This window comes from Coptis chinensis, chromosome 1 (genome assembly GCF_015680905.1).
Source record: "Coptis chinensis isolate HL-2020 chromosome 1, ASM1568090v1, whole genome shotgun sequence".
Taxonomy (NCBI): domain Eukaryota; kingdom Viridiplantae; phylum Streptophyta; class Magnoliopsida; order Ranunculales; family Ranunculaceae; genus Coptis; species Coptis chinensis.
The window spans coordinates 1598492-1623163 of NC_141456.1; the positions used below are offsets into that span (position 1 = coordinate 1598492).

The following is a 24672-nucleotide window of genomic DNA, read 5'->3' on the forward strand; positions in this document are numbered from 1 at the left end:
TCACATGTGTTATTATTGAACTCCATTGCAAGGCCAACTATGATAGCAAACAACTTCAAGTCTTGGGTGTACAAGAACGCAGCAGTACTTCCTATCTCATAATCTATCTATGAAGTTGGCGTTAGTCAGAGCGATACAATTATACTTATCGGTATCTTTCTTTTCATTGCTGAACTTATCCTTAACTTGCCTATTAAAACGTTCAAGTTCAACCAATCGTTATGCCTTCTTCTTGGCTCCCATCCCTCTTTGCCGACCATCTTCCATCTTTATTACGAATATGATCACAACCTGCAAAAACGATCAAACATACCAACCATTTGCATAAGGCTAGCCAAGGACATACTATTATAGTAGTTAAATCCTAACATCTATGACTTAAAATTTCATTGTGTCGGAAAAGATTTGATCATCTATAATTTATCTTCCTCACCAAGATTTAACCATGAAATATATAAGAAGGATCACAAAGGGACAATGAGATAAAAAAGATATAGGTATAATCAATGATTTGTGACATAACAACATTGTCACATTGAAATTGAAATGTGAAATTGTTCGGAAATTCGACAGACATATCCAGAGTCCAGAAGACATCAGAAATAGGAACCTTACCAGTTTCATAACTTACATTGGTGTATACGTGTTTTGATTGGTGTTAATGATTGCGGAATTACAAATTTTTATTATGTTATTTCTTTACTTGCTTATCATAATATTCTTCCTGCTTTACATCCTTTACTCTAACATCAATTTTTTTTCCCGATGATATTATGCGACTGATGCATCATCAAGTGCGTACCAAACAAAATCTACTAATTCAAAATCTTTAGTATTTAATGGTAAAAAAGTTTTTTAATATTGTAATTGAAGTATAAAAATAATATGTCTAAAGTACTCTAACAATTAAAAGATTTAGTAATATATCTAAGGGGAGCTGAAAACAAAAGGAATTGCAACATATTAAGAACTACGTGAGAAAATTAAACTCAATTTGAAGTTACTTTTGTGATTTGGTTGTAGTTATGAGACATACTTTGGAGTATTTTGGTGTGTTATATAGTCAGTTTTATGGGAGTTTTGAGTATTATTGTGTTAGATTCATCCATTGGTCGGTTTGAGACTTTGATTAGCATATATGTAAATATAAAGAAAGATTAAGAGTTTATGATTTGCTCATGTTGTTCCTTGTTTGACATATCTTTGATTGATGCTTGTCATGAGTTTTTCTTCTATAAATTTAATTGACGTGTTGCGATATTTCATTTGTTTGGTTACATACATTATACAATAAGAAGTAAATATTTGTTATATTATTTTTTGTAAAGTGTAATTTCTATAAAGATTTGCAGGATTTATATTTTGTTTATTTATATTTTTTTTTAATATTATAATATTTTGAATTTTATATAAGATGTTTGGGCTTTATTTTTGTTTAGATATCAGAACTTCAGGCTTCAGCCCAGTTAAGCCCCGTCGGCGAAATCACGTGACCATTTTGGCGAAACAATCACCAGGCGTGCGTCCCGTGTTTTGGTTGGGCAATGAGACACATGGCCCAACTAAACCGAATATTCTCATATATAAAACAGACCTTGTCTCTTTATCTCGTTTATGTTTCTTGTTTCAAGTCTTGAACAAATCAAGCCCCAGAGAATTTAGTTGAGTGACAATGGCGTATCTCTCATCTCTATCTGGTTTTCTTATTCTTCTTCTTTTAATCTCATCAGCAGAGAGTCATAGCAGTAGTAAAGTAGTTGTAGGAACAACACAAGGTGCAGGAGGAGTAGCTGATCAGAGGGAGTTTGATTACTTTCTTTTATCTCTCCAATGGAAAGGTTCCATCTGTCAAAGAACCAGATACTGCTGTTCTTCTAATGGTTGTTGCAGGTATCATTTTTTTTTTTTTTTTTTGATTGCAAGCCTGTTTTAAATGAGATCAGTAACTCTTTGATGCTGGTGGGGTTCGCGCCCCCAGACCTCTGGTATCATCACCCAAATATTTTACCGAGTCGTGGGCAAGTCTGTTTTTAAAGAGATCAGTAACTCAATTGTGTGTAGCGGGGTTCGAACTCCAGACCTCTGGTATCATCACCCAAAGGTTTTACCAACTAAGTTAGAAGGCACTTACCCTTGGTCTTAATTTCATACCACGTTTTGTATAATTTGTTTATATGTTAAGCTTGTGATATAATTTACTGGTATTTAATTAAGAAGAGTGGTGAATTACTGATTAGAATAGAGCCAAGTATTTTATTTTGTTAGATAGATTTTTCAAATGTGGTGTTGCTGTCTATTGCTTTCTATTATCAATGAAAGTTTGGCTGATATAACCTTATGTTTTTTGTGTCTTTGTAGGTCTAATGGTGCAACTGGGTTTACAATCCGTGAGTAGCTTTGAACTACTGATTGTTATTCAACAAGCATGACCACCTTTTTTCCCATTGCATTCCAAATGTCTTTTGATGTGAAGACACTTCATTTGAAGGGGCAAATTGAGAATTTATACTTGTTTAAGAATTTGTTTAGGAAAATGGGTTGAGGCAAAAAAGGTTTATTTTCTATCTCGTATGTCTTATGAAATTAACTTGTATTACAGATGGACTCTGGACTGATTACAATGACGGAACCTGGCCAGCATGCTGCAATGCAGCCAAACCTTTTGATATAAAAGAGGTGCTGATTATCCCTCTCCTTTTCTTTTGTTCTAAATTTATGGAGGGGTAGGATTAGGGAGACAGTGACTAAATAACAGTTCTCAATATCGGCCTTGTCAAGTATACTCGGCCCTATTTCCGTCAGAACAATCACTTTTTATTTTTTATTTTTATTTTTATTTTTATTTTTATAATACAGAGTTATGTGAGTTAATGCTGATTTTAGTTCCTATCAAATTCAAAAACATCCAAACTTTTTTGTTTTTAAAGGAAAATCATGTTTGTTAATGACATCTTTTGTTATTTCTCCATTTAGATCACGCCATTGCTTGAAGGGCTTCAAAAGTATTGGCCGTCTTTAAGTTGTAGTTCTACATCAACCTGCCACGGTGGAAGAGGCTTGTTCTGGGCACATGAGGTGATTGAACTATTATTATTATTATTTTTGTTTGTTTGTTTGTTACTTTATTTGTTTCATATTCCATTTTCCATATCCTAACAATATGTTATTTTCTATTTTTTTTACTGGTCGATGATTTGGTGGGATGCACATTTTCAGTGGGGTAAGGATCTTCACTGCTGATGCACTCCTCTCTCCAACATTGTTATGTGCTGCTCCATGCATGTGTCCATTTATGTAATCATCATTTCCAGTGCGGTGCTTATAGATGTTTCCTTTGACATGTTTACTTGCAGAAAAGCATGGAACTTGTTCCTATCCGGTATTCCGAGATGAGTACAGCTATTTCTTGGCGACTTTAAACCTCTACCTCAAATACAATGTCACGGTACGCTAATCATGTCTCTGCGCTAGATTAACCTCTGTAATTACTGGAACAGTTGATGTTTTCTTTGCTTTTGTAATGTGCGTCTGAACTTTTTCCAATGTTTAAGTGGGCCTCATTATGTGCTGCATCTTTTGTAGCAGACAGTTGCTTTAGGTCGGGGTTATTGGAACTAACTAAAAAACTCACTGAAAGTTTTTGTTCAACTTGATCTGAAAGTGATCAGGCCCTGGAGTAAACCTTGTGAAGTGTACCTATGTGTATTAAACAAGCATGGTAATCAAAAAATGTATTTACCATGGTAAATAAAATTGTAAACACACTGAGAAATATTTTCCAGGAAAATCGGCTGGGTAGTTTTGACAAAGACCCTGTTCAGTTGTAAATCATATGGCGAATAATAAGCGGCCATAAAAATTAAAAAATACATTTTGAATACAAATATGCATGGGTGACATTTGCTTTGGCATAAAGATGAAATTATATGATACTTTGGCAATAGCATCATTTAAACCTTTCTAACTGACTGTCCCTTTTGTTCTTAAAGTTATATGAAGAATAACAAAATACATTGCATTTAGTTATATATTTCTTGTAAGTTACACGTTGTAGTCGTTCATTCTAGCTATTTTGATATATAACAAGCATATTAGGCTAATAGCAAATATAGCTTTCCCTTTGTGTTCTTTCTTCTGGACTTTTTTGTGCATAGATTGTGTCCCTATCGCATCTATTTTGAATTTCTAAATATCTCCAGAATACATGTCCGTTTCTAGACTGGTTGTAAATATAACTTGATGTGGGTAATAGTCTGAAAGATCCTTCTCTACTTCAGTCTACAATGTTTGTTGAATTGTGACAGTTTCTTTAAATTTGACATGAAACATTTGAACCAGGAAATTCTGATCGAGAACGGGTATGTAGCTAGCAATACTGAAATGTATCCTTTGGGAGGAATAGTCTCTGCCATTCAGAATGCTGTGAGGGCAACCCCACAAATTACTTGCAGAAGTGGTGCCATAGAGGAAGTGCATTTATGTTTCTACAAGGATTTTCAGGTCAGATTGCAGAAAGCTAGTTATTATGTTATATGTTGTACTAATTTGGTCTAGCCATACATAGCAAACGGTGGTTCTCTTGAGTAAAGACAGTCTACAAAAAATATAGTCATTCATAGGCAGAATTATAGACAGCTTACATTTGATCCAGTCCTTGACATCAAGGCTTTAGGGTTTCAAATTGTGTTTGATTGCTTTGTGTTATTGCCTAACTCACAAAACAGAAAACAATAGGTTGGGTTTTCTAGCAATTTTGGGGTAAAAAGGTTCTCTTCTGGTAAATGGATGACCCATGGTCTTGCTAGGCAATGGTAGACAGACTTTTTCTGGTGATATCCTTGCAGTTTTCTTCTTTTACTGACATTTATTTGATTAACAGCCTCGAGATTGTGTAGCTGGAGGCAGTTGGTATGCTTCAAGCTCTTGTCCAAGATATGTCAGCCTACCGGAATATGTGCCATGGAGTAAGTTTTCCTTTTCTTGTATTTTGAATAAGAGTTTATGGCGTTAATATATAACAAGAAGTAGAAATAACACTGCCCCTTTGGGATGGAGACAGACTCATGGGAGACTTGGAGGCAGGTTTTGGTGACGAAGTTCAGGGTTTGAGTAGGGATTACAGTGTTTTATTTGGATATTATGCTTTTGGAGTTTGGAGAGTGATATTTAGGTGGCCTGGATAAGTTTAGAGTAGAATCCCCTTACTAGTAGGTGAGGAAAATAGTCGGTTTTCAAGGGGAACTGATGGGTGACTGGCTCTTTTCTATAAGTTTTAGTATTATACAGCTAATCCTGAAAGAAGAATGTCCCACTCAGTAATTTCTCGGCCGAGTTTAGGGAGTTGCGAATTATTTTATTTTGTTTTGCTAAAGTACTTTCGTATTTGTCATATCTACTTCCTCAGGTCTTCCAGGTGCACGCATCCCATGGTCATCTGATGCTGAAGCTATGTGAGTGCCTGGTCTCCCAGTGATATTGGGATATAGGCGATGGTGGATTATTGGATTAACATACAGTCTATTCCATCTTGTTCGGATGTTCCCCACGTGTTTCACTGTTGTTGTTGTATAATTACTCACCACGAAAAACATATACCTCATCTAAATGGACCATCTTGATGATCAGGGAGTGCTTTGCTTTATAATTGTTGTTTACTACGGTTTGAAGTCTGCTTGATGACACATGGGTTGACAGCAACAGTTGCATCGATGGGAATTTGCTTTATTTCCTTCTCTTCTTAATGCGCATGTTAAACGATTCCTGCCTGGGTTAACATTGAGGCATTGAGTACCTTCAAATCGTTGTTCTTTTCAAAAATTGTGAGGGTCCAAGGGTCCAATCAGGTCAATAGGGTAGAAGAATAGCCATTAGCCCCATCAAAACTTAAAATGAGTATCGAAATTGAAAGAGAACTTGGAAATTTGAAATACCTTTTCAGCAATTTGCGTGAACCATTGGAATGCTCTTTATATTCTTCAAGGTGAAATGGAAGTGAGTTCTTCCTAATGAAAAAAAAGATGTGAAACAGTGAAAGTGAGTTCTGGCAGTAACTAGGAAAGAAAATTTGAGATTATAGTAGTCCATGGATAGTGCCAAGTTGCCAACATTTGTCTTGCCTCCTACAGCTAATTCAACTCCATGTTTATAAGAGCCACTTGATCTCGATCTCGATCTCGATTTTTTTTATTTTGACATCATATCATTTTTTTAAACAGTGTCCCGTCTCTATATGAAATAATTATTGCAACGTTTATATAATTTATTGTTCAAATTTCATACTACTTAACATTTTTTTTAAACCATAGAGATTGAAGTTCTTGCTCATAGTTGTTCCTAACAGATATATTTTTCTAAAATATAATTTCAATATTCATGACCATTGTCCTATTATGTTATGTTAAAACCGTTCTTCTACTATTTTCTATAGCCATTTTTGCATCTTTCATTTTCAAACCTGATTTCTCTCTATGACACATTAACTCTTCTTTCTCGAATGTTTAGGAATCTTCACTTTCTTAGAAAGTTAAATCACTGGAAAAAAGTGCAAGGACAAAGTTTTTCTGCCATATTCGTGCAAATTCATTGCCTTTCCGAAGACCTTGTTCTCTATCTGTAAATATTTCCGTAAAACTTCTCTTTAAAGAATTCTTGGCGACATTGAAACTTGAAAGTCTCCTATGCTCTTCGTCGTATATATGCTTCTCATTACCTCACCAAACGGAAAAATAAGATCCAGTAAAAATTCAGTAGTGTAATGATTGCAATAATCAAACAACACTCAAGTGTATTTATTTGATCTGAGGGACCTTAAGTTTTCATCTTTTGATTCAATTATTGTGTCCATTTTTGGACATGGCGTCCACATTCCCAACGGTGCAATAATAAAGACACGGGGTGATATGAATTATGAGGTTAATTTGATGTACATATTTCCAGCGTGTAAGCACGTGAACCATCCAATAGTCAAGTTCAGTAGAACGATGAGTAAACCAACCTTCGTGATCAACCATTCTCAGCAGTCATCACTATGCTCACCTACCTATTGAATTGTTACAATCTGGTTAATTATCTTATGTTTGAGCCTCCACGTCTACATGTATACAAGAAGTTAAGGCAATCTGATATAATATTGATGTCATGTATATATGTGGCGTGTGTGATCCAAAATAAAATAAAAAGCAATATATAGCAATGGATGATGGATCATTACTATTTCCATCAAATCGCAACGTAAGTACGTAACCACGCCTACGAAGTTGATAGTATAGTACCTGCTTTGAAATTTTAAGCAGTTCATTGTTTGTTCTATATAGGCTCTGTGAATATGTTTTATGAGTGAATTCATTTGGTCCTGCAGGCCTGCAGAAGAAGACTCATTTGGGAGAGAGGAAGAGAGAATGGCAGGAGGAGGGTATCTCGTTAACAGCAACATAGACGGTGGTACTAGTGGTAGGATAACTTTGTCTGTGATCATTACCTGCGTAGTTGCTGCTTCTGGTGGATTGATCTTTGGCTACGACATTGGCATCTCAGGTAATTGGCCAGATTGTTTTTCCCCTTCCCAACCTTGTTTTCTTTCCTTTATGAGTGGAATATCACATTCTCTGTCGCTATCTTTGCTGCTAGCTTAGAGAGTTTAGAGTTCACACATTTTACCACAAAGCATCGTCTTTAATCTTGATTAGTTCACTTACTTACACTTACAAGTTCAGTATGGTGAAGGTTGACTTCTTGGGAAAAAGTTTTCAATTCTGTTTTGAACTCTGAGGAGTATAGTAGCACCACTGCACCAGTGAGTCAGTGACACTGATACCCCACGTATGAGACTATGAGCCCATTGCTCATATATGGAATGTAGGCTCCTTGCCAAAACCGAAAGTAGATAACATTTATTTCTTGATTTTTATGCAAATGCCGTGAACAGTTGAACCCACTCCACTTCAAAATCCCAACACTAAAAAATCATACTTGTAGAAGGAGTAAAACTATAGCTATACGGCACAAACACAAACACCCTACCAGTGGCTAGTGGGTGGTCCAATACTTTAATAATTCACGTCTATGACCGAAAGTTAGAGTGGGGGCGGCCAGGGACGGAGCCATTAATTTGGGTTAAGGGGGAAGGTGTATGAGGGGCAATAGTACACTACTCTCAATTTTAGTTTAATGTGGTCAGGGTTCCATGCTGCAAATGCAAAGTAAAAGAACCCGAAATATAGATACAGGGTTTGTGTCATTTCACTCCCATTTCACATCCCAATTCAGTAGGAAGTTGATTTCAATTTTGTTCCTAGTGTCTTGTGTGATTGTCTCGTGCGCTTAACTCCATTTGATTGACGAACGACTTGTAAGTTGTAACAACTTATATTATTTGGTTCTAAGATTTTTTCATTTTAGACCACGACTCTTAACTTTACTAAAGTCATTAGAGTCAAAATTAGAGAACTGGACAAACTTTAATGTGTGTCCATATGCTTGACAAAATGAAACTGACCTTTGAATCTTTAATACACCCGAATGACCCGATTATGGCTCTGTTTTAATGGGTCAGCCTTGGACTTGACATTAATTTTCAATCGTCTAGTGCCCGATAGTCCAATCTGATTGAAAGCCAAGCCAAAATGTCTTGACCACCCCATTGCTGGCGAAGTGCGAACTTCTAATATAACAGCACCTTGTGTTTTTGGTTGAGACAGTGAGGTGTAGCTGATGAGCTGTCTTAGCAATCACGATCACTAACTTAAAACTTGTATGAAATAAACTACCTATGAATATACTGTCACTTTTCAACCCCCAGATCAGTGATACTCTTCTTAATAACGTGTTAACTATCCCCATTTCACATTTAGATTGTTTCATACTTTGATCATTATCGTTTTCTTGGAGTTAAAAAAAATATCCTCCAACTTCTTGCCTAGACTTAATTAGTACCATAATTCTGATGCGTCAGGAGCACAAGTGCAACAATTTTCGTGGGCTTTACGTAAAAGATAAAAATAAAAAAAGGTTTTGGAAAACCTAACCAACCAAAATAATGGTGATCATTTTAGGATCAAAAACATTTTACCAGGGGAAACATGACTCTTACCAGTCGCTTCTAAGGCCCTTATTTCTCATTGTCTCAACATTTAGCTTATGTAGTTATGCACTAAGCCGGCTCACTGCATGATGCAATAGGTATTAAGAATATACATTGAGGCAAATAATGTTGTCCCTAAATTAAAATACTAGTATGATTTTACTGTGATGTATATCAGCCAAAATCTATTGGTTAAACACTCCATTACGGATTTACGGGCTAGACAAATATTGGTCTACTAAAGATTGACTCATATTCTATGGATACCAGGTGGTGTGACCACAATGGAGCCATTTCTGAGGAAGTTTTTTCCCTCTGTACTGAGGAAGATGGAAGACACTAAGCGAAATACCTATTGTGTCTATGATAGCCAGGTTCTCACCGCATTCACTTCATCATTGTACCTAGCGGGTTTGGTTTCGTCCCTTGTGGCGAGCCACATAACAAGAAGTATGGGTCGGAAGGCCACAATGGTACTCGGTGGTTGTACCTTCTTTATTGGCACCAACGTCAATGCCGCAGCCATGAATGTTGCGATGCTCATCCTTGGACGAGTACTGCTTGGATTCGGTGTTGGTTTCACAAATCAGGTGAGTGAATTAAAATAAATAACTTTTGTATTCAAGCAATCATCCTTTATTAACTTCAATTTGTATGTTATCAAAGGCGACCCCTGTCTACCTTTCTGAAATGGCACCACCAAAATGGCGCGGCGCAGTTTACCAGTGGCTTCCAATTCTTCATAGGCGTTGGTGTAGTCGTTGCTAATGTTGTAAATTACCGCACTGCTCAGATTGGCAGCTGGGGGTGGCGTCTGTCATTAGGCCTTGCTGCAGCACCAGCAGCTCTTATGACAATTGGTGCCCTCCTTGTATCTGATACGCCAAGCAGCCTAGTTGAGCGAGGCAAATTTGAAGAAGCTAAGAAATCCCTTCTGCAAGCCAGGGGACTTGACATAGATCTTGAGTACGAGTTAAATGAACTCATCAAGGCAAGTGAACTCTCAAAATCAATTAATGAGCCATTCACGACCATATTTCGGAGAGAATACCGGCCTCACCTTGTCATGGCAGTGTTGATCCCGGCTTTTCAACAGCTCGCAGGCATCAGCGTGATAGCTTTTTATGCACCAGTCCTCTTTCAGTCAGTTGGCTTTGGCAGCAATTCAGCTCTTATTGCAGCAGTCATCTTAGGTGTGGTTAACCTAGGTTCGATTGTGATATCAATGTTTATAGTTGACCGGTTTGGTAGACGCGTTCTCTTCATGCAGGGTGGGACTCAGATGATAGTGCTCCAGGTTTGCATCTATTATTTTAATCTCATTTATCACTCCTGAAATCATCAATAGGAAATGTATAGTTTTCTTATGTTTGTGTAGAGAATTACATATATTTCATAACCTTCTCCTTTTGTTGTCGATTAAGGTTGCTATTGCCTGCTTGCTAGGGGCAAAGTTAGGGGTCTCCGGTGACCAACCATTATCCAAAAACTACGCTATCTTGGTACTAGTAATGATGTGCATATATGCCGCAGGATTTGGCTGGTCATGGGGGCCATTAACCTGGGTGATACCAAGTGAGATATTCCCAATGAAAATCCGGCCAGCTGGTCAGAGCATAAGCATTGCTGTTAACTTCGCAACCACATTTGTGCTAGCTCAGACATTCTTGACCATGCTATGCCATTTCAAGTACGGTGCATTCTTATTCTATGCTGGATGGATCACTGTGATGACAACTTTTGTTGCACTCTTCCTGCCAGAGACGAAAGGGATCCCACTTGAGGCCATGCATATTGTTTGGAAGAAACATTGGTATTGGCGTAGGTTCGTTGAGGGCAAACAATAGAACAGCCAAACATACGATGCAACTACTTCAGTACTGTATGAAGTTGACCTATAAAAAGTAGGTGATTTCATAATTTTGATGTTCAAAATTTGAAGAATCCCAATTTTCTTTAGATTTACCTAAGGTACGGTTGATTCGAACAGTAGCATTCCTAATTCTGTTTCAAGCACCGATATATCCATATGTCGAATGCACCAGCACACTATACTATATCAATCTCTACTTACATGTTTTGTTATCCGTGGACGCAATGAAGATCTAAAGCTTTCCAAGCCTCAATAGACCATTCCTGAAGTTGAACATTGCATTACAAAGTAAGTGATGGAAGTGAAGTCTGAAAGAGAGAGATATGAGGAGTACGTGCCTATACTTGGGCGATAAATATGGTTCTATCGATAAAGTCTGAACCTATTTTCAGCGTGTATACGCTCAAGAATGATGAGTAAATAAACCGACCTTTGTGATCAACCAACTCTCATCACGCCACTATACTCACCCACCTAACTAATGTGTTTAACAGTCTAGTTAAGTTCATCGTCAGTTAGTTTAGACTCTTGAAGGTATTTAAGTTCGAGCGTCTACATGTATAATGACCAGACACAAGAAGTAGAAAGCAGCATCTAGAAATGGATGAAGAATTTTATTACTTCCATAAACTCGCATTCATATATAGCTAGCTACCAAGTTGAAAATGTAGTTAGTTCGAATATTTTTAGCAACTCTTTGTTTAGTTTTTCCTCTTTTTGTGCTTTTTAAGTATTGAGAAATTAAAAATCATTGGGTACGCCAGAAGAAGACTCATTTAATTGGGAGAGTGGAAGAAAAAATGGCAGGAGGGTTTGTTGTCAACAGTAACGTAGACGGCGCTTCTAATGGAAGGATAACTTCGTCTGTGATCATTACCTGCATAGTTGCTGCTTCTGGTGGTTTGATCTTTGGGTATGACATTGGTATATCAGGTTGGCCGAATTGATTTCTTTTCCCTTAGTTCTCAAAGTAACTCTCACCGTTTCTTTACAGTCCATACTCCATACATATTAGCACAATGCATCATCTCCTTATATTCGTCCCAAAATGCGCGTGTTTTTAGCATTGAGCTGAGCTTCTACATGTATAAGGAACTGTTAAACCCCACTTCAAAATACCAACATAGGATTCATCCTTGTTGAAGAAAAACTATATATAGCAAATTAGCAATCATCTTTTTAGTTTGTGGCCTGGTCAATATGCATGGTATCTAGATATCATTATCACTGAGATTAGATTGCTACGGCACTATAGCACGGTGCGAGGTGTTTGACTAACTGATGACGCGAAGCGTAAGCCTCAAGTGCATGTCAATTTTTCCAATTCCTCACGATTCCTATTAAAGTTTTAAGTCGTTCAAGGTAATAGAAACCCAAAAAAAAAAGCAATAGATTTGTTCATAGTTTCATATCAAGAAGAGTTAATAGTTACGCACTATTTTGTACGACAAGAAAGAATTATAGATAAGAAATGTTGAAAAGTTTAAGCACTTACCAAACGATAAAAGATGGGTTAGTTGATACATTAATACTACTTATTGTTGATGCTACTTGAAAAACAAATTCACAAAAAAACTAAAATATATATATAGTTATATACATATAAAGACTGTCGCGGCAATGAGCCTCAAACGCTTTTTACAAGGATGGTTGGAATTGTTATGGGGAAAAAAAAAATCATCTGTGCTCTCTTGAGACATTTCACCCCCTCTAGTTTTAGTCTGATAGTCTCTACACAAATTGAGATGAATGTACACCAAAAATACATTTCGGGTTTGTGTTACCTCACATCTCAAATCAGCACTCATATTTCAGCAGGAATTTGACCGTGGCTCACAATTTTGTTCCTAGTTTTGATAACGACTCTACACAATTTGCTTTGTCTCATGTACTTTATTTTTTGATGGAGGACTTGTAACAACTTAAACTTGTCGCCCCCTAAGTTTTTTTTTTTTTGGTTTCTAGGCAAAGGATATTATCTTTCTAGTATATTTCACTGTTACTTGAATCCAAACTAGACAGTGTCCGACTTTTTTTGACAACCAAACGGATCGGAACTGAGCGTTAACACAGCCATTGAGTCATTTGTACAGTCTGATGTACGTTGATGAGTCCCGGTAAAACGGAGTACTCTACATCACTGACTCAATGGTCAGGCTTGGACTTTGTTAGATGCGCAAAATCAAATTTAAGTTGTCAAACACTGTATTATGGAATTGATCATTGGTCTACTTACCATTGACTCACACCCTATACACATCAGGTGGTGTGACAACAATGGAGCCATTTCTACGGAAGTTTTTTCCCTCTATATTGAGGAAGATGGAAGAGGCTAAGCGAAATACCTATTGCGTATATGATAGCGAGGTTCTCACGGCATTCACTTCATCGTTGTACCTAGCTGGTTTGGCTTCGTCCCTTGTTGCCAGCTACATAACAAGAGTTATGGGTCGGAAGGCCACCATGGTCCTTGGTGGTTGTACCTTCTTCATTGGTGCCGCTATCAATGGCGCAGCCATGAATGTTGCAATGCTCATCCTTGGACGAGTATTACTTGGATTAGGTGTTGGTTTCACAAACCAGGCGAGCGAACTAAAATTACTTTAAGTTATGATATTATCCTGTTTAACTTTACCTTGTATGTTATCGAATTACCTTTTAATTTACATGTTATTAAAGGCTGCCCCTGTCTACCTATCCGAAATGGCACCACCGAAATGGCGTGGCGCGTTTACCAGTGGTTTCCAATTCTTCCTAGGCGTTGGCGTAGTTGTTGCTAGTATTGTAAACTACTATGCGGCTCGTGTTGGCAGCTGGGGATGGCGCTTGTCATTAGGCCTTGCTGCAGCACCAGCAGCTCTCATGACAATTGGCGCCCTCCTCGTATCTGATACGCCAAGCAGCCTAGTCGAGCGTGGAAAATTAGAACAAGCTAGGAAATCCCTCCTGCAAGCCAGGGGACTTGACATAGATATTGAGTACGAGCTAAATGAACTCATTAAAGCAAGTGAAGTCTCAAAATCAACTAATGAACTGTTCACAACCATATTTCGGAGAGAATATCGACCTCACCTTGTCATGGCAGTGTTGATCCCATTTTTTCAACAACTCACAGGCATCAATGTAATAGCTTTTTATGCACCAGTTCTCTTTCAGTCAGTTGGCTTTGGCAGCAACTCAGCTCTTATTGCAGCCATTATTCTGGGTGCGGTTAACCTTGGTTCAATTGTGATATCGATGTTTATGGTCGACCGGTTTGGTAGGCGAGTTCTATTCTTGCAGGGTGGGACTCAGATGATATTTTTCCAGGTTTGCATCAACTGATATACCATTCCCATCTTCATTTGTTATGATTTCTCATGAGGCAAATGAGGCCTTAGCATGAAATTAGAATTACAGATCGAATATGTATTTAATTATCTATGTCTAGAGTTCTGCACAGTTTACTAATTTGTTTACTTTGATTGTGGATGGAGGTCGCTGTGGCATGCGTGCTAGGCGCTAAGTTCGGAGTCTCTGGGGACCAACCATTATCCGAGAACTGGGCAATTTTGGTACTAGTATTCATGTGCGTATACGCAGTGGGATTTGGCTGGTCATGGGGTCCACTGACCTGGCTAATACCAAGTGAGATATTCCCAATTAAAATCCGGTCAGCTGGTCAGAGCATAAGCATCGCTGTTAACTTCGCAACCACATTTGTGCTAGCTCAGACATTCTTGACTATGCTATGCCATTTCAAGTACGGTGCATTCTTGTTCTATGCTGGATGGATCACTGTGATGACAATTTTTGTTGCACTCTTTCTACCCGAGACTAAAGGGATCCCACTCGAGTCCATGCACATTGTTTGGGAGAATCATTGGTATTGGCGTAGGTTTGTTGGGGTCAAAGAATAAAACATCCAAATAAACATCCAAATATACGGAGAACTTCCAGTTTTATTGTATGTAGGTAAACGTTTTCATGGATGGGCGTTTTGGTTTTCCACCTGATACAATTATTTTGTTCTATGCTAATTATACAATCATACAATATAATATACAAGTATACAACAACGAAAGTACAATATACCTGATTCCACTAAAAAAAGTACAATCGCTCAAGACATACAACGAACTGTGAAAATATGTGTGATTGACGATTCAAATTTAAGTTTACAATATAGCCATGTGTGAAACATAAATGGTTGTGCTTATTCAATTCGGGGTAAGAATGTGTTGACTGTAGAGCGACTTACAAAGTTACAAGGGAGTCACGGCCTGCACATATGACACAGTTGCTCTAAACACCAGATAAATATGCTTTACGATTATAATTTAAATCTACATGATACTTTCATCACATTCTGATTACTTCGGCCAGTTTCGTTAGCCCATAGCCAGGGAAGAAGTTTACAAGAAAATCTCTATTGTCACAATTCTGAGGTTATCTCATCTTGTTCGAAACAGTCTAAGTGGTAGGGTCTCCATTGCCAGCTGAAATGGGAGAAATGATGTTAGAAGAACAAATATATTTATTTGAAAACTGCAATCACACTGAACAAGCGAATCAATGCTCACCCACAGCCTAGGAATTCTGGGATCATACTTGGGATGCAGTTTAGACAATTCTGACTGAAAGCTAATGACTATGGAAACCTGAAACTCGATTGAAAATGGCCTAGCAAAAGAAATGACAGACCAGTTCATTGTCAGTGAGCAATGTATAGAACTAGCATATTGCACTAAGTGAATAAGCAGAAGTGGCACCACAGGAAGTGGTAGTTTGTAGATGAGTCCACAATCAATCCAAGGCCCACCTTCAATCCTATCTATCAATTAATTTGAATAAAACCAAACAAATTAGGTTTATTGGATTGCGGAGAAATTTTTTCTTGATTAAGTATGTGATTTGGACGAAGATATAAGCTCAGTGTCTAAATTTCTATCATTAGAAATAGACAATGACAAGAAGTTAATTGCTACAATATGTAGCATGTGATACAGTTGAGATTTATAATAGCACTTGTAAAATTGGGATGATAGATTTGACTTCACAACTCACCCTGCTAAGACAGTTGGACATGTCAGGAGACGAGGAAATATAACATAAATTGGCAGGGTCATGCTATGACAAACATCTCCATCCGCAATCTAGCAAACAAGAAACATTATTTCTACATGAACTTTTGTAAATGAAATACAGTTGAATATAGGTAATGGTACAAGCCTGTGTAGTTTGAATCAGAGAGGTCTCAGTTACAATCTTTTCCCCAACAAGAATTGATTCAATACGGAGTATGTGGATGTCAATAGAGTTTATAGGAATTGCAGATGCTTCAACTGTTAGCTCACCACTAAGAGGATCCAATAAAGAACATTGTGTGATGATTTTTCCTGCGACTCGGAATCCACCTATTTCAACACATCTTCCAGTTATTTCAAAGTGACTGTATTGCACGTCTTTCATTTCTAAAAGATGATACATCATAGAGCTAACTTATCGGTCCATTTTCCCGGAAACATCAACTGTGGACAAATCTACTTACATATGATTACCATGTTTGTGTATAGGCCGTTAAAGAAAACAGAACAAGGAAATCACCTGAAAACAGTTCAGGAAGTAACGGATGTCTCTGAGTGTCCTGAGTGATATAAAAGCTAACCATTTCAGGAGAAACAGGGGCCTTTGGAAGATTGGCTGGAAGCATGGAAATGGTAAAAGTGAAAAAAGAAGTCTCTGATTAGTGAATACTTAATACACTTGACAGAAAATGACAAAAACAAACGACCAGAAATCAAGATGGGACCCTTACAATTTTTGCTTTCAATTATGAATTCCACCATAGCAGATATTGGTTTATGTAGGTATCCCCTTACTATATCTGCAGTTACCAGATACTATAATACTAAGTATTAGATATTAAGAATCTGATGACATACTTAGGCACAGAAAACCAAATCAGAGTACATAAAGAAAAAATAATTAATACAACATGGTTTTGATACAGATTAAAAGCTGAATATGCATTTTACCATTTTAGAATGTTCACCTGAATGCTAATATTTGCTCCATGGAAAGTCTCATAATATCTTTCGAAACCAGCTTGTCCTTCAGTTAAAATCAGGGCAAAAGGTATCTGCAACAGAAATAAAGAAAAAAGTGACTTAATTCAGTTTAGTAAACAAGTATCAGTGAGGCGAAAGTGGTATCTTCCCCAACAAAACAGAACATAAAGACAATTGCACTAATAAAGCATGCTCAGGACCTGAAATAATCAAAAGAGGAAAGTGAAAGATTATACAAAACAAATTATGGTCTTATGGGGTATAATTCTTGTGCAGTACCTCTGTTGTACCTGAACTTAGCTTCCCAGGAGACCTGACCTCAATACTCTCTTTCCTGTTTTCCCAATGCAACAAGAACATTTAGTAAGACTAATGATACAAACTCAATTGTACCATATCACTATAACGAGTCTTACATCCCTGAACTTGATAAAGATAGAAGCTCTAAGACAGAAATTGAAAAGTACTTATCAATGGAGGAAAATGAAACGACAACATTTAATCCAAACATCTCCAAAGAATAACATTCATATATAAATATATAATCCTAGGATCTCAGAGCATGATAAAGAACACAAACAATTCAAGTTAGATTTGAGCATCACAACATTACCATTCTATTATTCAGAAAATGCCTCCTGACTTCATCCCTCTCACCATGTAATTAGGGACCTCTGCCAATTTTCTTTTATTTTTAATTCAAACAGAGTTCTGAGTTTTCTATCAATTTTCTTTTTCAAGCACCGATTTGCCCATGTGTCAAAAGCATACCAGCACGATAGACCATAAAAATGTCTAATTATGAGTTTCTTCTCTAATTATTATTTGCCAGGAATGCAATGCCGATATGAATCTAAGACTTTCCTACCCTCATTCTCAATGACGACTAGTAATCAAGAGCTAAGTGTAAAAAAAATTGTTTTCAGGTCTCGTCCCTTTAGTCTCAAACTCTTGTCTAAGGCATGAACAAATGCTTTCCACCGATTTAACAGATCACTAAGGCATTCGATCTCAACCTCATGCAATGGCGTAAACATTTCATAAAAAACTAACTACAATTAGAAAACATACTCCAAACAAGTAAATTAGTCGAACTCAATAAACACAAACTTACAAGATACGAAGTGGTTTAAGAACACCAACTATTGACTCAATCACTCCAGCTGATCCACCACGAACCTTCAAAGTAGTAAAGCCCTCATAAGTAATGAAAACAATGATAGTTAAGTATGAAATTTTACCTGAAGGTTTACAGTTCCAGTGGCAGTGATTCGAATTCCTTGGTGAGAAATAGGAGATGGAAATTTCGCAATGATTTTCCCTTGGAGAGGTTCCTGAAATAAATTTGAGAATTTAAGAGTTATACGTCTGCAGACAAAGTGTTTGAAGTGAAGTCTGAAAGAGAGTAATTACACTTGGGCTGTAAATACGGCTTGATCGATTAAGTTTAAGTTGTATTGCCATTCTGAACAAGAGTTCGCGAGGAAAGAATCATAAACAGCTTCTTTCTTTACTAGACAATTAGACATTCTGCTGCTGGGGTGATAATTTGGCCCTCACACCCTAAACCCGCCCCGGCCCGGTCCTAATAATAGGGCGGGTTAGATTTGTTATATACGTTTTCTTGTTATTTTACATTATATTTATGTATTTATCTAAGTTGTATAAAAAAAAATCACTAAATTAGTTTTCAATATGAAATAGATTAGAACGTAATATATGCGTTTTTTTGTAATTGATTGAAGAATAGATATATAAGTCATACATAAAAGCAAATTCAACCTAATAACATAGTTAAGTATGAAAAATATAGATATTTTAAGAGTATCATCTCTTCCACTATACGTAATTAAAATTAGTTTTGTATATGTAGTTAAAATTGATATACATAATCAAAGTATGATAAATTAAGTAAACTAGTAAAGTATAATTCGACGGGCCCGACCGGTCCCTCATTTGACCCTAAAAAATAAGATTCGAGAGGCGGGTTAAAGGCTCGAGTTTTCATGCATGACCCTACTCGACCCGGCCCTTAGTAAAATAGGGGCGGACTGCCGACCCTCAATTATGAGGGCTTTTTATGGTTTGAGGGCCAGATTATCACCCCCTGGGCTGGGCCATCTCCACTGGTTGGGCCCGAATGGCACAGTTAGACATGAATTTTGGGCCTCTTCAATTTTAGAAACGAAATTGACTCTCTCTATCACAACAGTTGTGTGTGTGTATATTGCTATCAAAATGCTCTATCATAGCTCTCTTGTCTGTTCTTAATGTGCTACACAAAGAAACTTCAAAGAAAAGCACGGATAATTGACATTGCCTAAGAAAATTATTACTAAGGTGGTCTAGATTGAAACAATTCCTTTTTTCTATCTATAAGAAAAGGAAACTCACCTGTATGGCTGTATCACGTCATTTTTTTTTTCCTGTCATATCTATGACGTTGTGTTGCCTCATATGCCAAACTGAATGAGACTACTGTTCTAGAACTTAGTTCTCGAACAGTCTCAATTATATCCTACATAGGACATACACAATTCGAGGCTATGTAAATGAAATTGGACGCTGGAACTCGTTAAATTAAACAGGTCAGTTGATAGGCACTTACTCTTACCTGTATATGTAAGCTACAGTTTTTGGACATTAATAAATGGAAGCTTGTTATTACATTATATATATAAAGGAAAGGAACGAAATGGAAATGAAGAAAACTTGTCTGAATAATGGAATACTTAAACATTTTGGTGTGGATTTCATTGGCATGGGCATGCCTTCATGTTCTCACATTTTCGAGATTTAGTAGCAAACTTCCACCAGGTCCATTTCCTCTTCCTATTTTCGGAAACATCTTCAAACTTGGCAAAATGCGTCACAAGTCTCTTGCCGAATTAGCCGAGACTTATGGCCCTCTCATGACTCTTAAACTTGGCAGTTTAATTACTATAGTTGTTTCGTCTGCAAACATGGCCAAAGAAGTTCTCCAAAAACATGACCAACACTTGTCTGCACGAACCATTCCAGACGTTATGCGATTATTTAATAACCATGAGACATCACTGATATGGTTACCAGCAACTCATAAATGGCGTAATCTCCGACAAATATGTGCTTCTCAATTATTTACTACTAAAAGACTCAATGACAGTGCGAGAATTAGATTCACAAAGGTGATGGATCTCATGGACTACGTTCAAGATAGCTCCAGGTCCAGACGGGTAATTAATATTGGGCAAATTATTTTTAGTACAACTCTTAATATGATATCAAACACAATGTTCTCCATGGACTTGACTCCGCTCGACTCAGACTCTGCACATGCACAAGAATATAAGGCTATTGTATGGGAAACTATGGAAGGGATTGCAAGACCAAATATTGTTGATTACTTCCCATTGCTAAGGCCCTTCGATCCCCAAGGTGCAAGGCGACGTGCGACTATATTATTTAAAAAATATGACACGATTTTCGAAACAATTATTGACAAGAGAATACAGTCCAAAGAGCAAGGTGATTCGAAGGACTTGTTAGATACACTTCTCCAGCTTCTTACACAAGAGAATGGTTCCACACTTAGTCATTTCGATATGAAAACTCTACTTAAGGTTTGCGCATCAGCACATTTAATAATCTTTTATTGCTAGCTTGTTAATTTTCTTTTCCTGATCATGGGCAATTGGGAATATGTCATAGCATCTCTCCACTGCACTGCAGAAGAATCAAAAGTGATTCTCCTCATTTGATGAGGAGGCGCAAGATTTTTCTTTATTCAAGATCGATAACTTTGAACTATTTCATGCACCATAACCTGATCAACCAGGCGGTCATTTCTCAAGGAGGAAGTTCAGCTAGAACAATATAATTGTGTCAATCAGTCTGTTGCTGTGTTACATGATAGTTTTCTAATTCACTATTCAAATGATCATACTTAATTAGAGTCTCCTCATACACAATTAAGCAAAATAACTTAATAATCTTGTTGGTCCGAGAATTCATCCTGATGCAAAACTTATTATTATTTTTTGTACCAGGACTTATTTGTAGCAGGGACAGATACATCCGCTGGCACACTTGAATGGGCAATGACAGAGCTACTTCTCAATCCAGACATAATGGCAAAGGTTAGATCGGAGCTTAAAGAGAAGATTGACAAAGATAGGCCAGTTGAAGAATCTGATATTGCTCGACTACCTTATTTACAAGCAGTTGTGAAAGAATCCTTGCGCTTGCACCCGCCAGGTCCACTTTTAATCCCTCATAGAGCTGAAACCAATGTAGAAATCTGTGGTTTCACTGTTCCAAAGAATGCACAAGTACTAATAAATGTATGGGCTATTAACCGGGATCCTGCTGTATGGAGTAAGCCTACTTCATTTGTGCCTGAGAGGTTCTTGGAATCTAGTATTGATTTTAGAGGCCGAGATTTCGAGTTCATTCCATTTGGTGCGGGTAGGAGGATGTGTCCAGGATTGCCATTGGCATATAGAATGGTGCATTTTATATTGGCTTCTCTTCTACATTCATTTGATTGGGTGCTCCCAGATGGAATGAAGCCGGAAGATATAGACATGGAAGAGAAATTTGGGCTTAGCTTGCAGAAAGCCAAGCCACTCTATGCTATCCCCATCAAAGCATAACTTAGCATCACTTTAGCCTTTTCCAACTGATGCTTCAGATAACTTCTAGCTGTCGTTCTTGATGTTAGAAAAGGCCAGCATAAGGGTGCGACATTTCTTCCTTCTACTAATCTATATATCTAGAAAAAAAATAGAACAAATAAATGTGTTGGTTTCCAAAAGTGTAACGTACTTTTTTATTCATTCAATAAAACAGTAACCTTTCAAAAAGTTTCAATCAATACTTGCTGTCCAATTTCACCTAAAAAATATATGCTGTTCCAATTATTTAGGGTGTCAATCGTCTGGTTCTTTTGGTTATTAGAATCCTAGTGTTTTAAGAATCAAGAACCATTTAATTTTGTGGTTCCCGGTCTAGTTCTGGTTTTTAAAATTGTGAAACCTTATCCATAACGGTCGGTTCCTAACATGTATTCCAGGTTATGATTTTTCATTTCGGTTCTTAAGAAATTCACTATTTACCCACATTGTTTGTTGGTCTTATTAAAAAATGTGTACTAAAAATACAAAAATACCGCAGGAACTCAGTTTTTAAATATTGATATAAGTAATTATGCCATTCAATAATAAAGTCAAGTAAAACCATATATGTAAGATTGTAAACTACATTTTTATATTATTTATAACATTAAATACCATTAAAACTACATATCACACTTATAAATATAATTTAGTAATATATAAATGAACGTTTTGAGTTTTTATGTATTTTATTTAGATGTTTTTTATGTTGAAAATACGATTAATATTCTGTTCTGGTATGATACTTTTGTTTATAAAACCATTCTTTTGTTTATAAAACCATTCGATTCCGATTCTATATAGTTCAGTTTTTTCATTACCCATTTTAAAATGGTTCCTAAAATTAGGAATTGTAACCATGAATTTTTCTGCGCTTCTTGTTGGGTTGGTTAAACGGATACTCGTTGACACCCTTGCAATTAATCACGCAGGCACCCTCGCTTAAATGGACCGTTAAAAAATCATCAATCCTGACCTCACCAAATTTTTTTAAGGTGGACGTTACAAAAACTCCAAAATTTTGAAATTTCAAAATTCCAACTTTTATAATTTAAACAACATATCAATCATTTCCTTGTAATTATGCTTGTGATAACATGGCTTAATATTTTGAAATCGGACAATATTTCGAACCCTTCAAAAAACAAAATATATCGAAAATGTTGATATATCGTACGATATATCTTTTTTTGTTGATTGGTAAAAAAAAATTTGTGTCAATATATCGGAAAATATCATTGATATATAGTGATATATATCAAAAATATCGAAAAAAAAAATAAAAAATTAGTCAAATATCGGTCAAAGTCAACAAAGTCGGCGGTCAAAATTGGATATATCGGATATATATTGATATATCGGAAACCCCGATGTATATCGGTTTGAAATTATATCAATATATCTATCCGAAATATCTTAATATCTCTATATCGAAGAGGCCAAAAACTGAAATATATCACTGATATATCGATATATCAGCAGATATTTTTGGGCTTTCATGTGTGATAATACAATAGATGTTGAAATTGGAAATTACAGTTTTGGTATAATTATGATGAGAGAGAGAGAGGAGTGCTCGTACTTGCTGGGAAATAAATACAGTTTATCTTGTGAAGAGCTCTCTCTTCGAAGAATAAAGGTGCATTTGGGAACCAGAAATGAAATTATAGTGAGAATTGAATTGCTAAGCATTGAAGTGAGAAACTGGTTGTTTGGTGTCCCTTAAGAATTTTTTATTTCCTAAATTTAAGGAGCACACCTGTCATCAAATAGCATAGGTGATAACATTTTGCTTATTTACATTAGATAACTGCTAAGTAGTGGGGGCGTGAGCGGAGGGTGGAAAAGAGAGAGGGAGAGATGGGTTTGTGGGTGGGGAGAGAGAGAGTTAAGATTTGGTTGAGAAGGAGAGAGATAGAGAGAGAGGTGAGGACAGACAGACAGAAACCAACCAACTTAGTTTTTGTCCGCATAACCCCCTTTCCTTTTGCCCAGATCGTTCGCTCCGCTCACTTGATTACTTATTAACCACCATAACAACATATGAGAATTTTCAATTGACATTGGTTTTAGGAGAGAATCGAATTCCTACCAAAATGGGAGTACATTTCTCGCTAGAATTTCGAGTCTCATTGGTTATAAACATCCAAACATGCACTAGAATTAGAATTCCCATTAAATATAGTTAATGTGAGAATTCTACCCAAACATACCATAAACTAAAAGAGGAATGAAAATGACTTGGGCTTTTTTCTTTACTTATGTTTAACTAGACAATTAGACATTGTGCTATATTTTTTGCCCCAGCATTGGTTCCTCCAAGCGCTCCAAGGAAATTATCAGCCACACGTTTCATTTTTTCTACTAAAAAAGAGTAGTTATACATAGAGAGGGTAGAATGGCAGTATTGTAATAATGGAAACTGTTGTGAATAGGACAATGTGGAAACAACGTTACCCACAACAAATAGATCAATCCTACACAATGATCGATCTTTATCACTAGACAAGACTTCAACACCCGCCAAGTACTATCCCAACGCTTCTCATTAACAATTTAACAAGCATATAAAGTAAAGATAATAATGCAAAAGATAACCAACCACAAGACAAGGATATATCGTGGTTCGGCAATATATTTACCTATGTCCACACTGGCGAGATCCAAACTTTACTAGATGTCCAGAATAACAGATTACAAGAGCTATCAATTCACTCATAAAGAATGAACACTCAACTCACTAAGAATTTATCTCTTTCTTTCTTTTTGGTTAGGTTAGGTTTCTACAGAAAAAACCTATATTTATACTATTTCAGAAAACTTCCGAAAAAGTCAAAATTCATACTGAAAAACGATGGAGCGCGGGTCGCGCCCTCGACCAGGCAAAGTGGAGCACGGGTCGCGTTTAAGGACCTAGTGATCGCCAAAGGCATGAGCGCGGGTCGCGCCTTGTCCAGGCATAAAGGGAGCGCGGGTCACGCCCTTCACACCAAAATAAAAACAAACGTCTTTTTC

At 36.8% G+C, this 24672-nt stretch overlaps 5 protein-coding genes across 7 annotated transcripts; 4 read left to right on the forward strand and 1 right to left on the reverse strand.

Annotated features, from left to right (window-relative positions):
• The first annotated feature begins 1437 nt into the window (after positions 1 to 1437).
• On the forward strand, positions 1438 to 5624 carry RNS2 (ribonuclease 2). Of its 3 annotated transcripts, none has more exons than XM_086594293.1 (8): positions 1438 to 1890; positions 2359 to 2387; positions 2600 to 2676; positions 2974 to 3075; positions 3354 to 3445; positions 4339 to 4500; positions 4880 to 4964; positions 5405 to 5624. In XM_086594293.1, the coding sequence occupies exons 1-5, from the start codon at positions 1673 to 1675 to the stop codon at positions 3417 to 3419; spliced, it is 492 nt and encodes a 163-aa protein (XP_086450419.1). In that variant the 5' UTR covers positions 1438 to 1672; the 3' UTR covers positions 3420 to 3445; positions 4339 to 4500; positions 4880 to 4964; positions 5405 to 5624. The 3 variants fall into 3 exon arrangements, with proteins under 3 accessions (XP_086450419.1, XP_086450467.1, XP_086450380.1); XM_086594341.1 differs by having other exon boundaries at positions 1529 to 1890; positions 2974 to 3220; XM_086594254.1 differs by lacking the exons at positions 4339 to 4500; positions 4880 to 4964; positions 5405 to 5624 and having other exon boundaries at positions 1611 to 1890; positions 2974 to 3220.
• A 1619-nt stretch (positions 5625 to 7243) lies between these two features.
• Positions 7244 to 11164, forward strand: LOC147521152 (sugar transport protein 5-like). Its single transcript, XM_086594081.1, is given in 5 exon segments — positions 7244 to 7533; positions 9350 to 9669; positions 9746 to 9796; positions 9798 to 10376; positions 10504 to 11164. Coding segments are annotated over 5 exon segments (1575 nt in total). The 5' UTR covers positions 7244 to 7331; the 3' UTR covers positions 10927 to 11164.
• Positions 11165 to 11633: 469 nt separating this feature from the next.
• On the forward strand, positions 11634 to 14947 carry LOC147521153 (sugar transport protein 5-like). The gene is given in 4 exon segments (XM_086558280.1): positions 11634 to 11885; positions 13216 to 13535; positions 13632 to 14261; positions 14429 to 14947. Coding segments are annotated over 4 exon segments (1602 nt in total). The 5' UTR covers positions 11634 to 11752.
• Positions 14948 to 15012: 65 nt separating this feature from the next.
• On the reverse strand, positions 15013 to 18613 carry LOC147521154 (Vacuolar protein sorting-associated protein 26). Its single transcript, XM_086594201.1, has 11 exons — positions 18416 to 18613; positions 18244 to 18336; positions 18117 to 18181; positions 17282 to 17336; positions 16987 to 17073; positions 16750 to 16834; positions 16539 to 16634; positions 16164 to 16348; positions 15999 to 16087; positions 15515 to 15614; positions 15013 to 15430 (listed from the first exon to the last, which is right to left on the reverse strand). The coding sequence occupies exons 1-11, from the start codon at positions 18464 to 18466 to the stop codon at positions 15386 to 15388; spliced, it is 951 nt and encodes a 316-aa protein (XP_086450327.1). The 5' UTR covers positions 18467 to 18613; the 3' UTR covers positions 15013 to 15385.
• A 1109-nt stretch (positions 18614 to 19722) lies between these two features.
• On the forward strand, positions 19723 to 21857 carry LOC147521155 (geraniol 8-hydroxylase-like). Its single transcript, XM_086594141.1, has 2 exons — positions 19723 to 20604; positions 21031 to 21857. Exons 1-2 carry the CDS (start codon positions 19726 to 19728, stop codon positions 21634 to 21636), a joined length of 1485 nt encoding a protein of 494 aa, XP_086450267.1. The 5' UTR covers positions 19723 to 19725; the 3' UTR covers positions 21637 to 21857.
• Positions 21858 to 24672: the final 2815 nt, after the last annotated feature.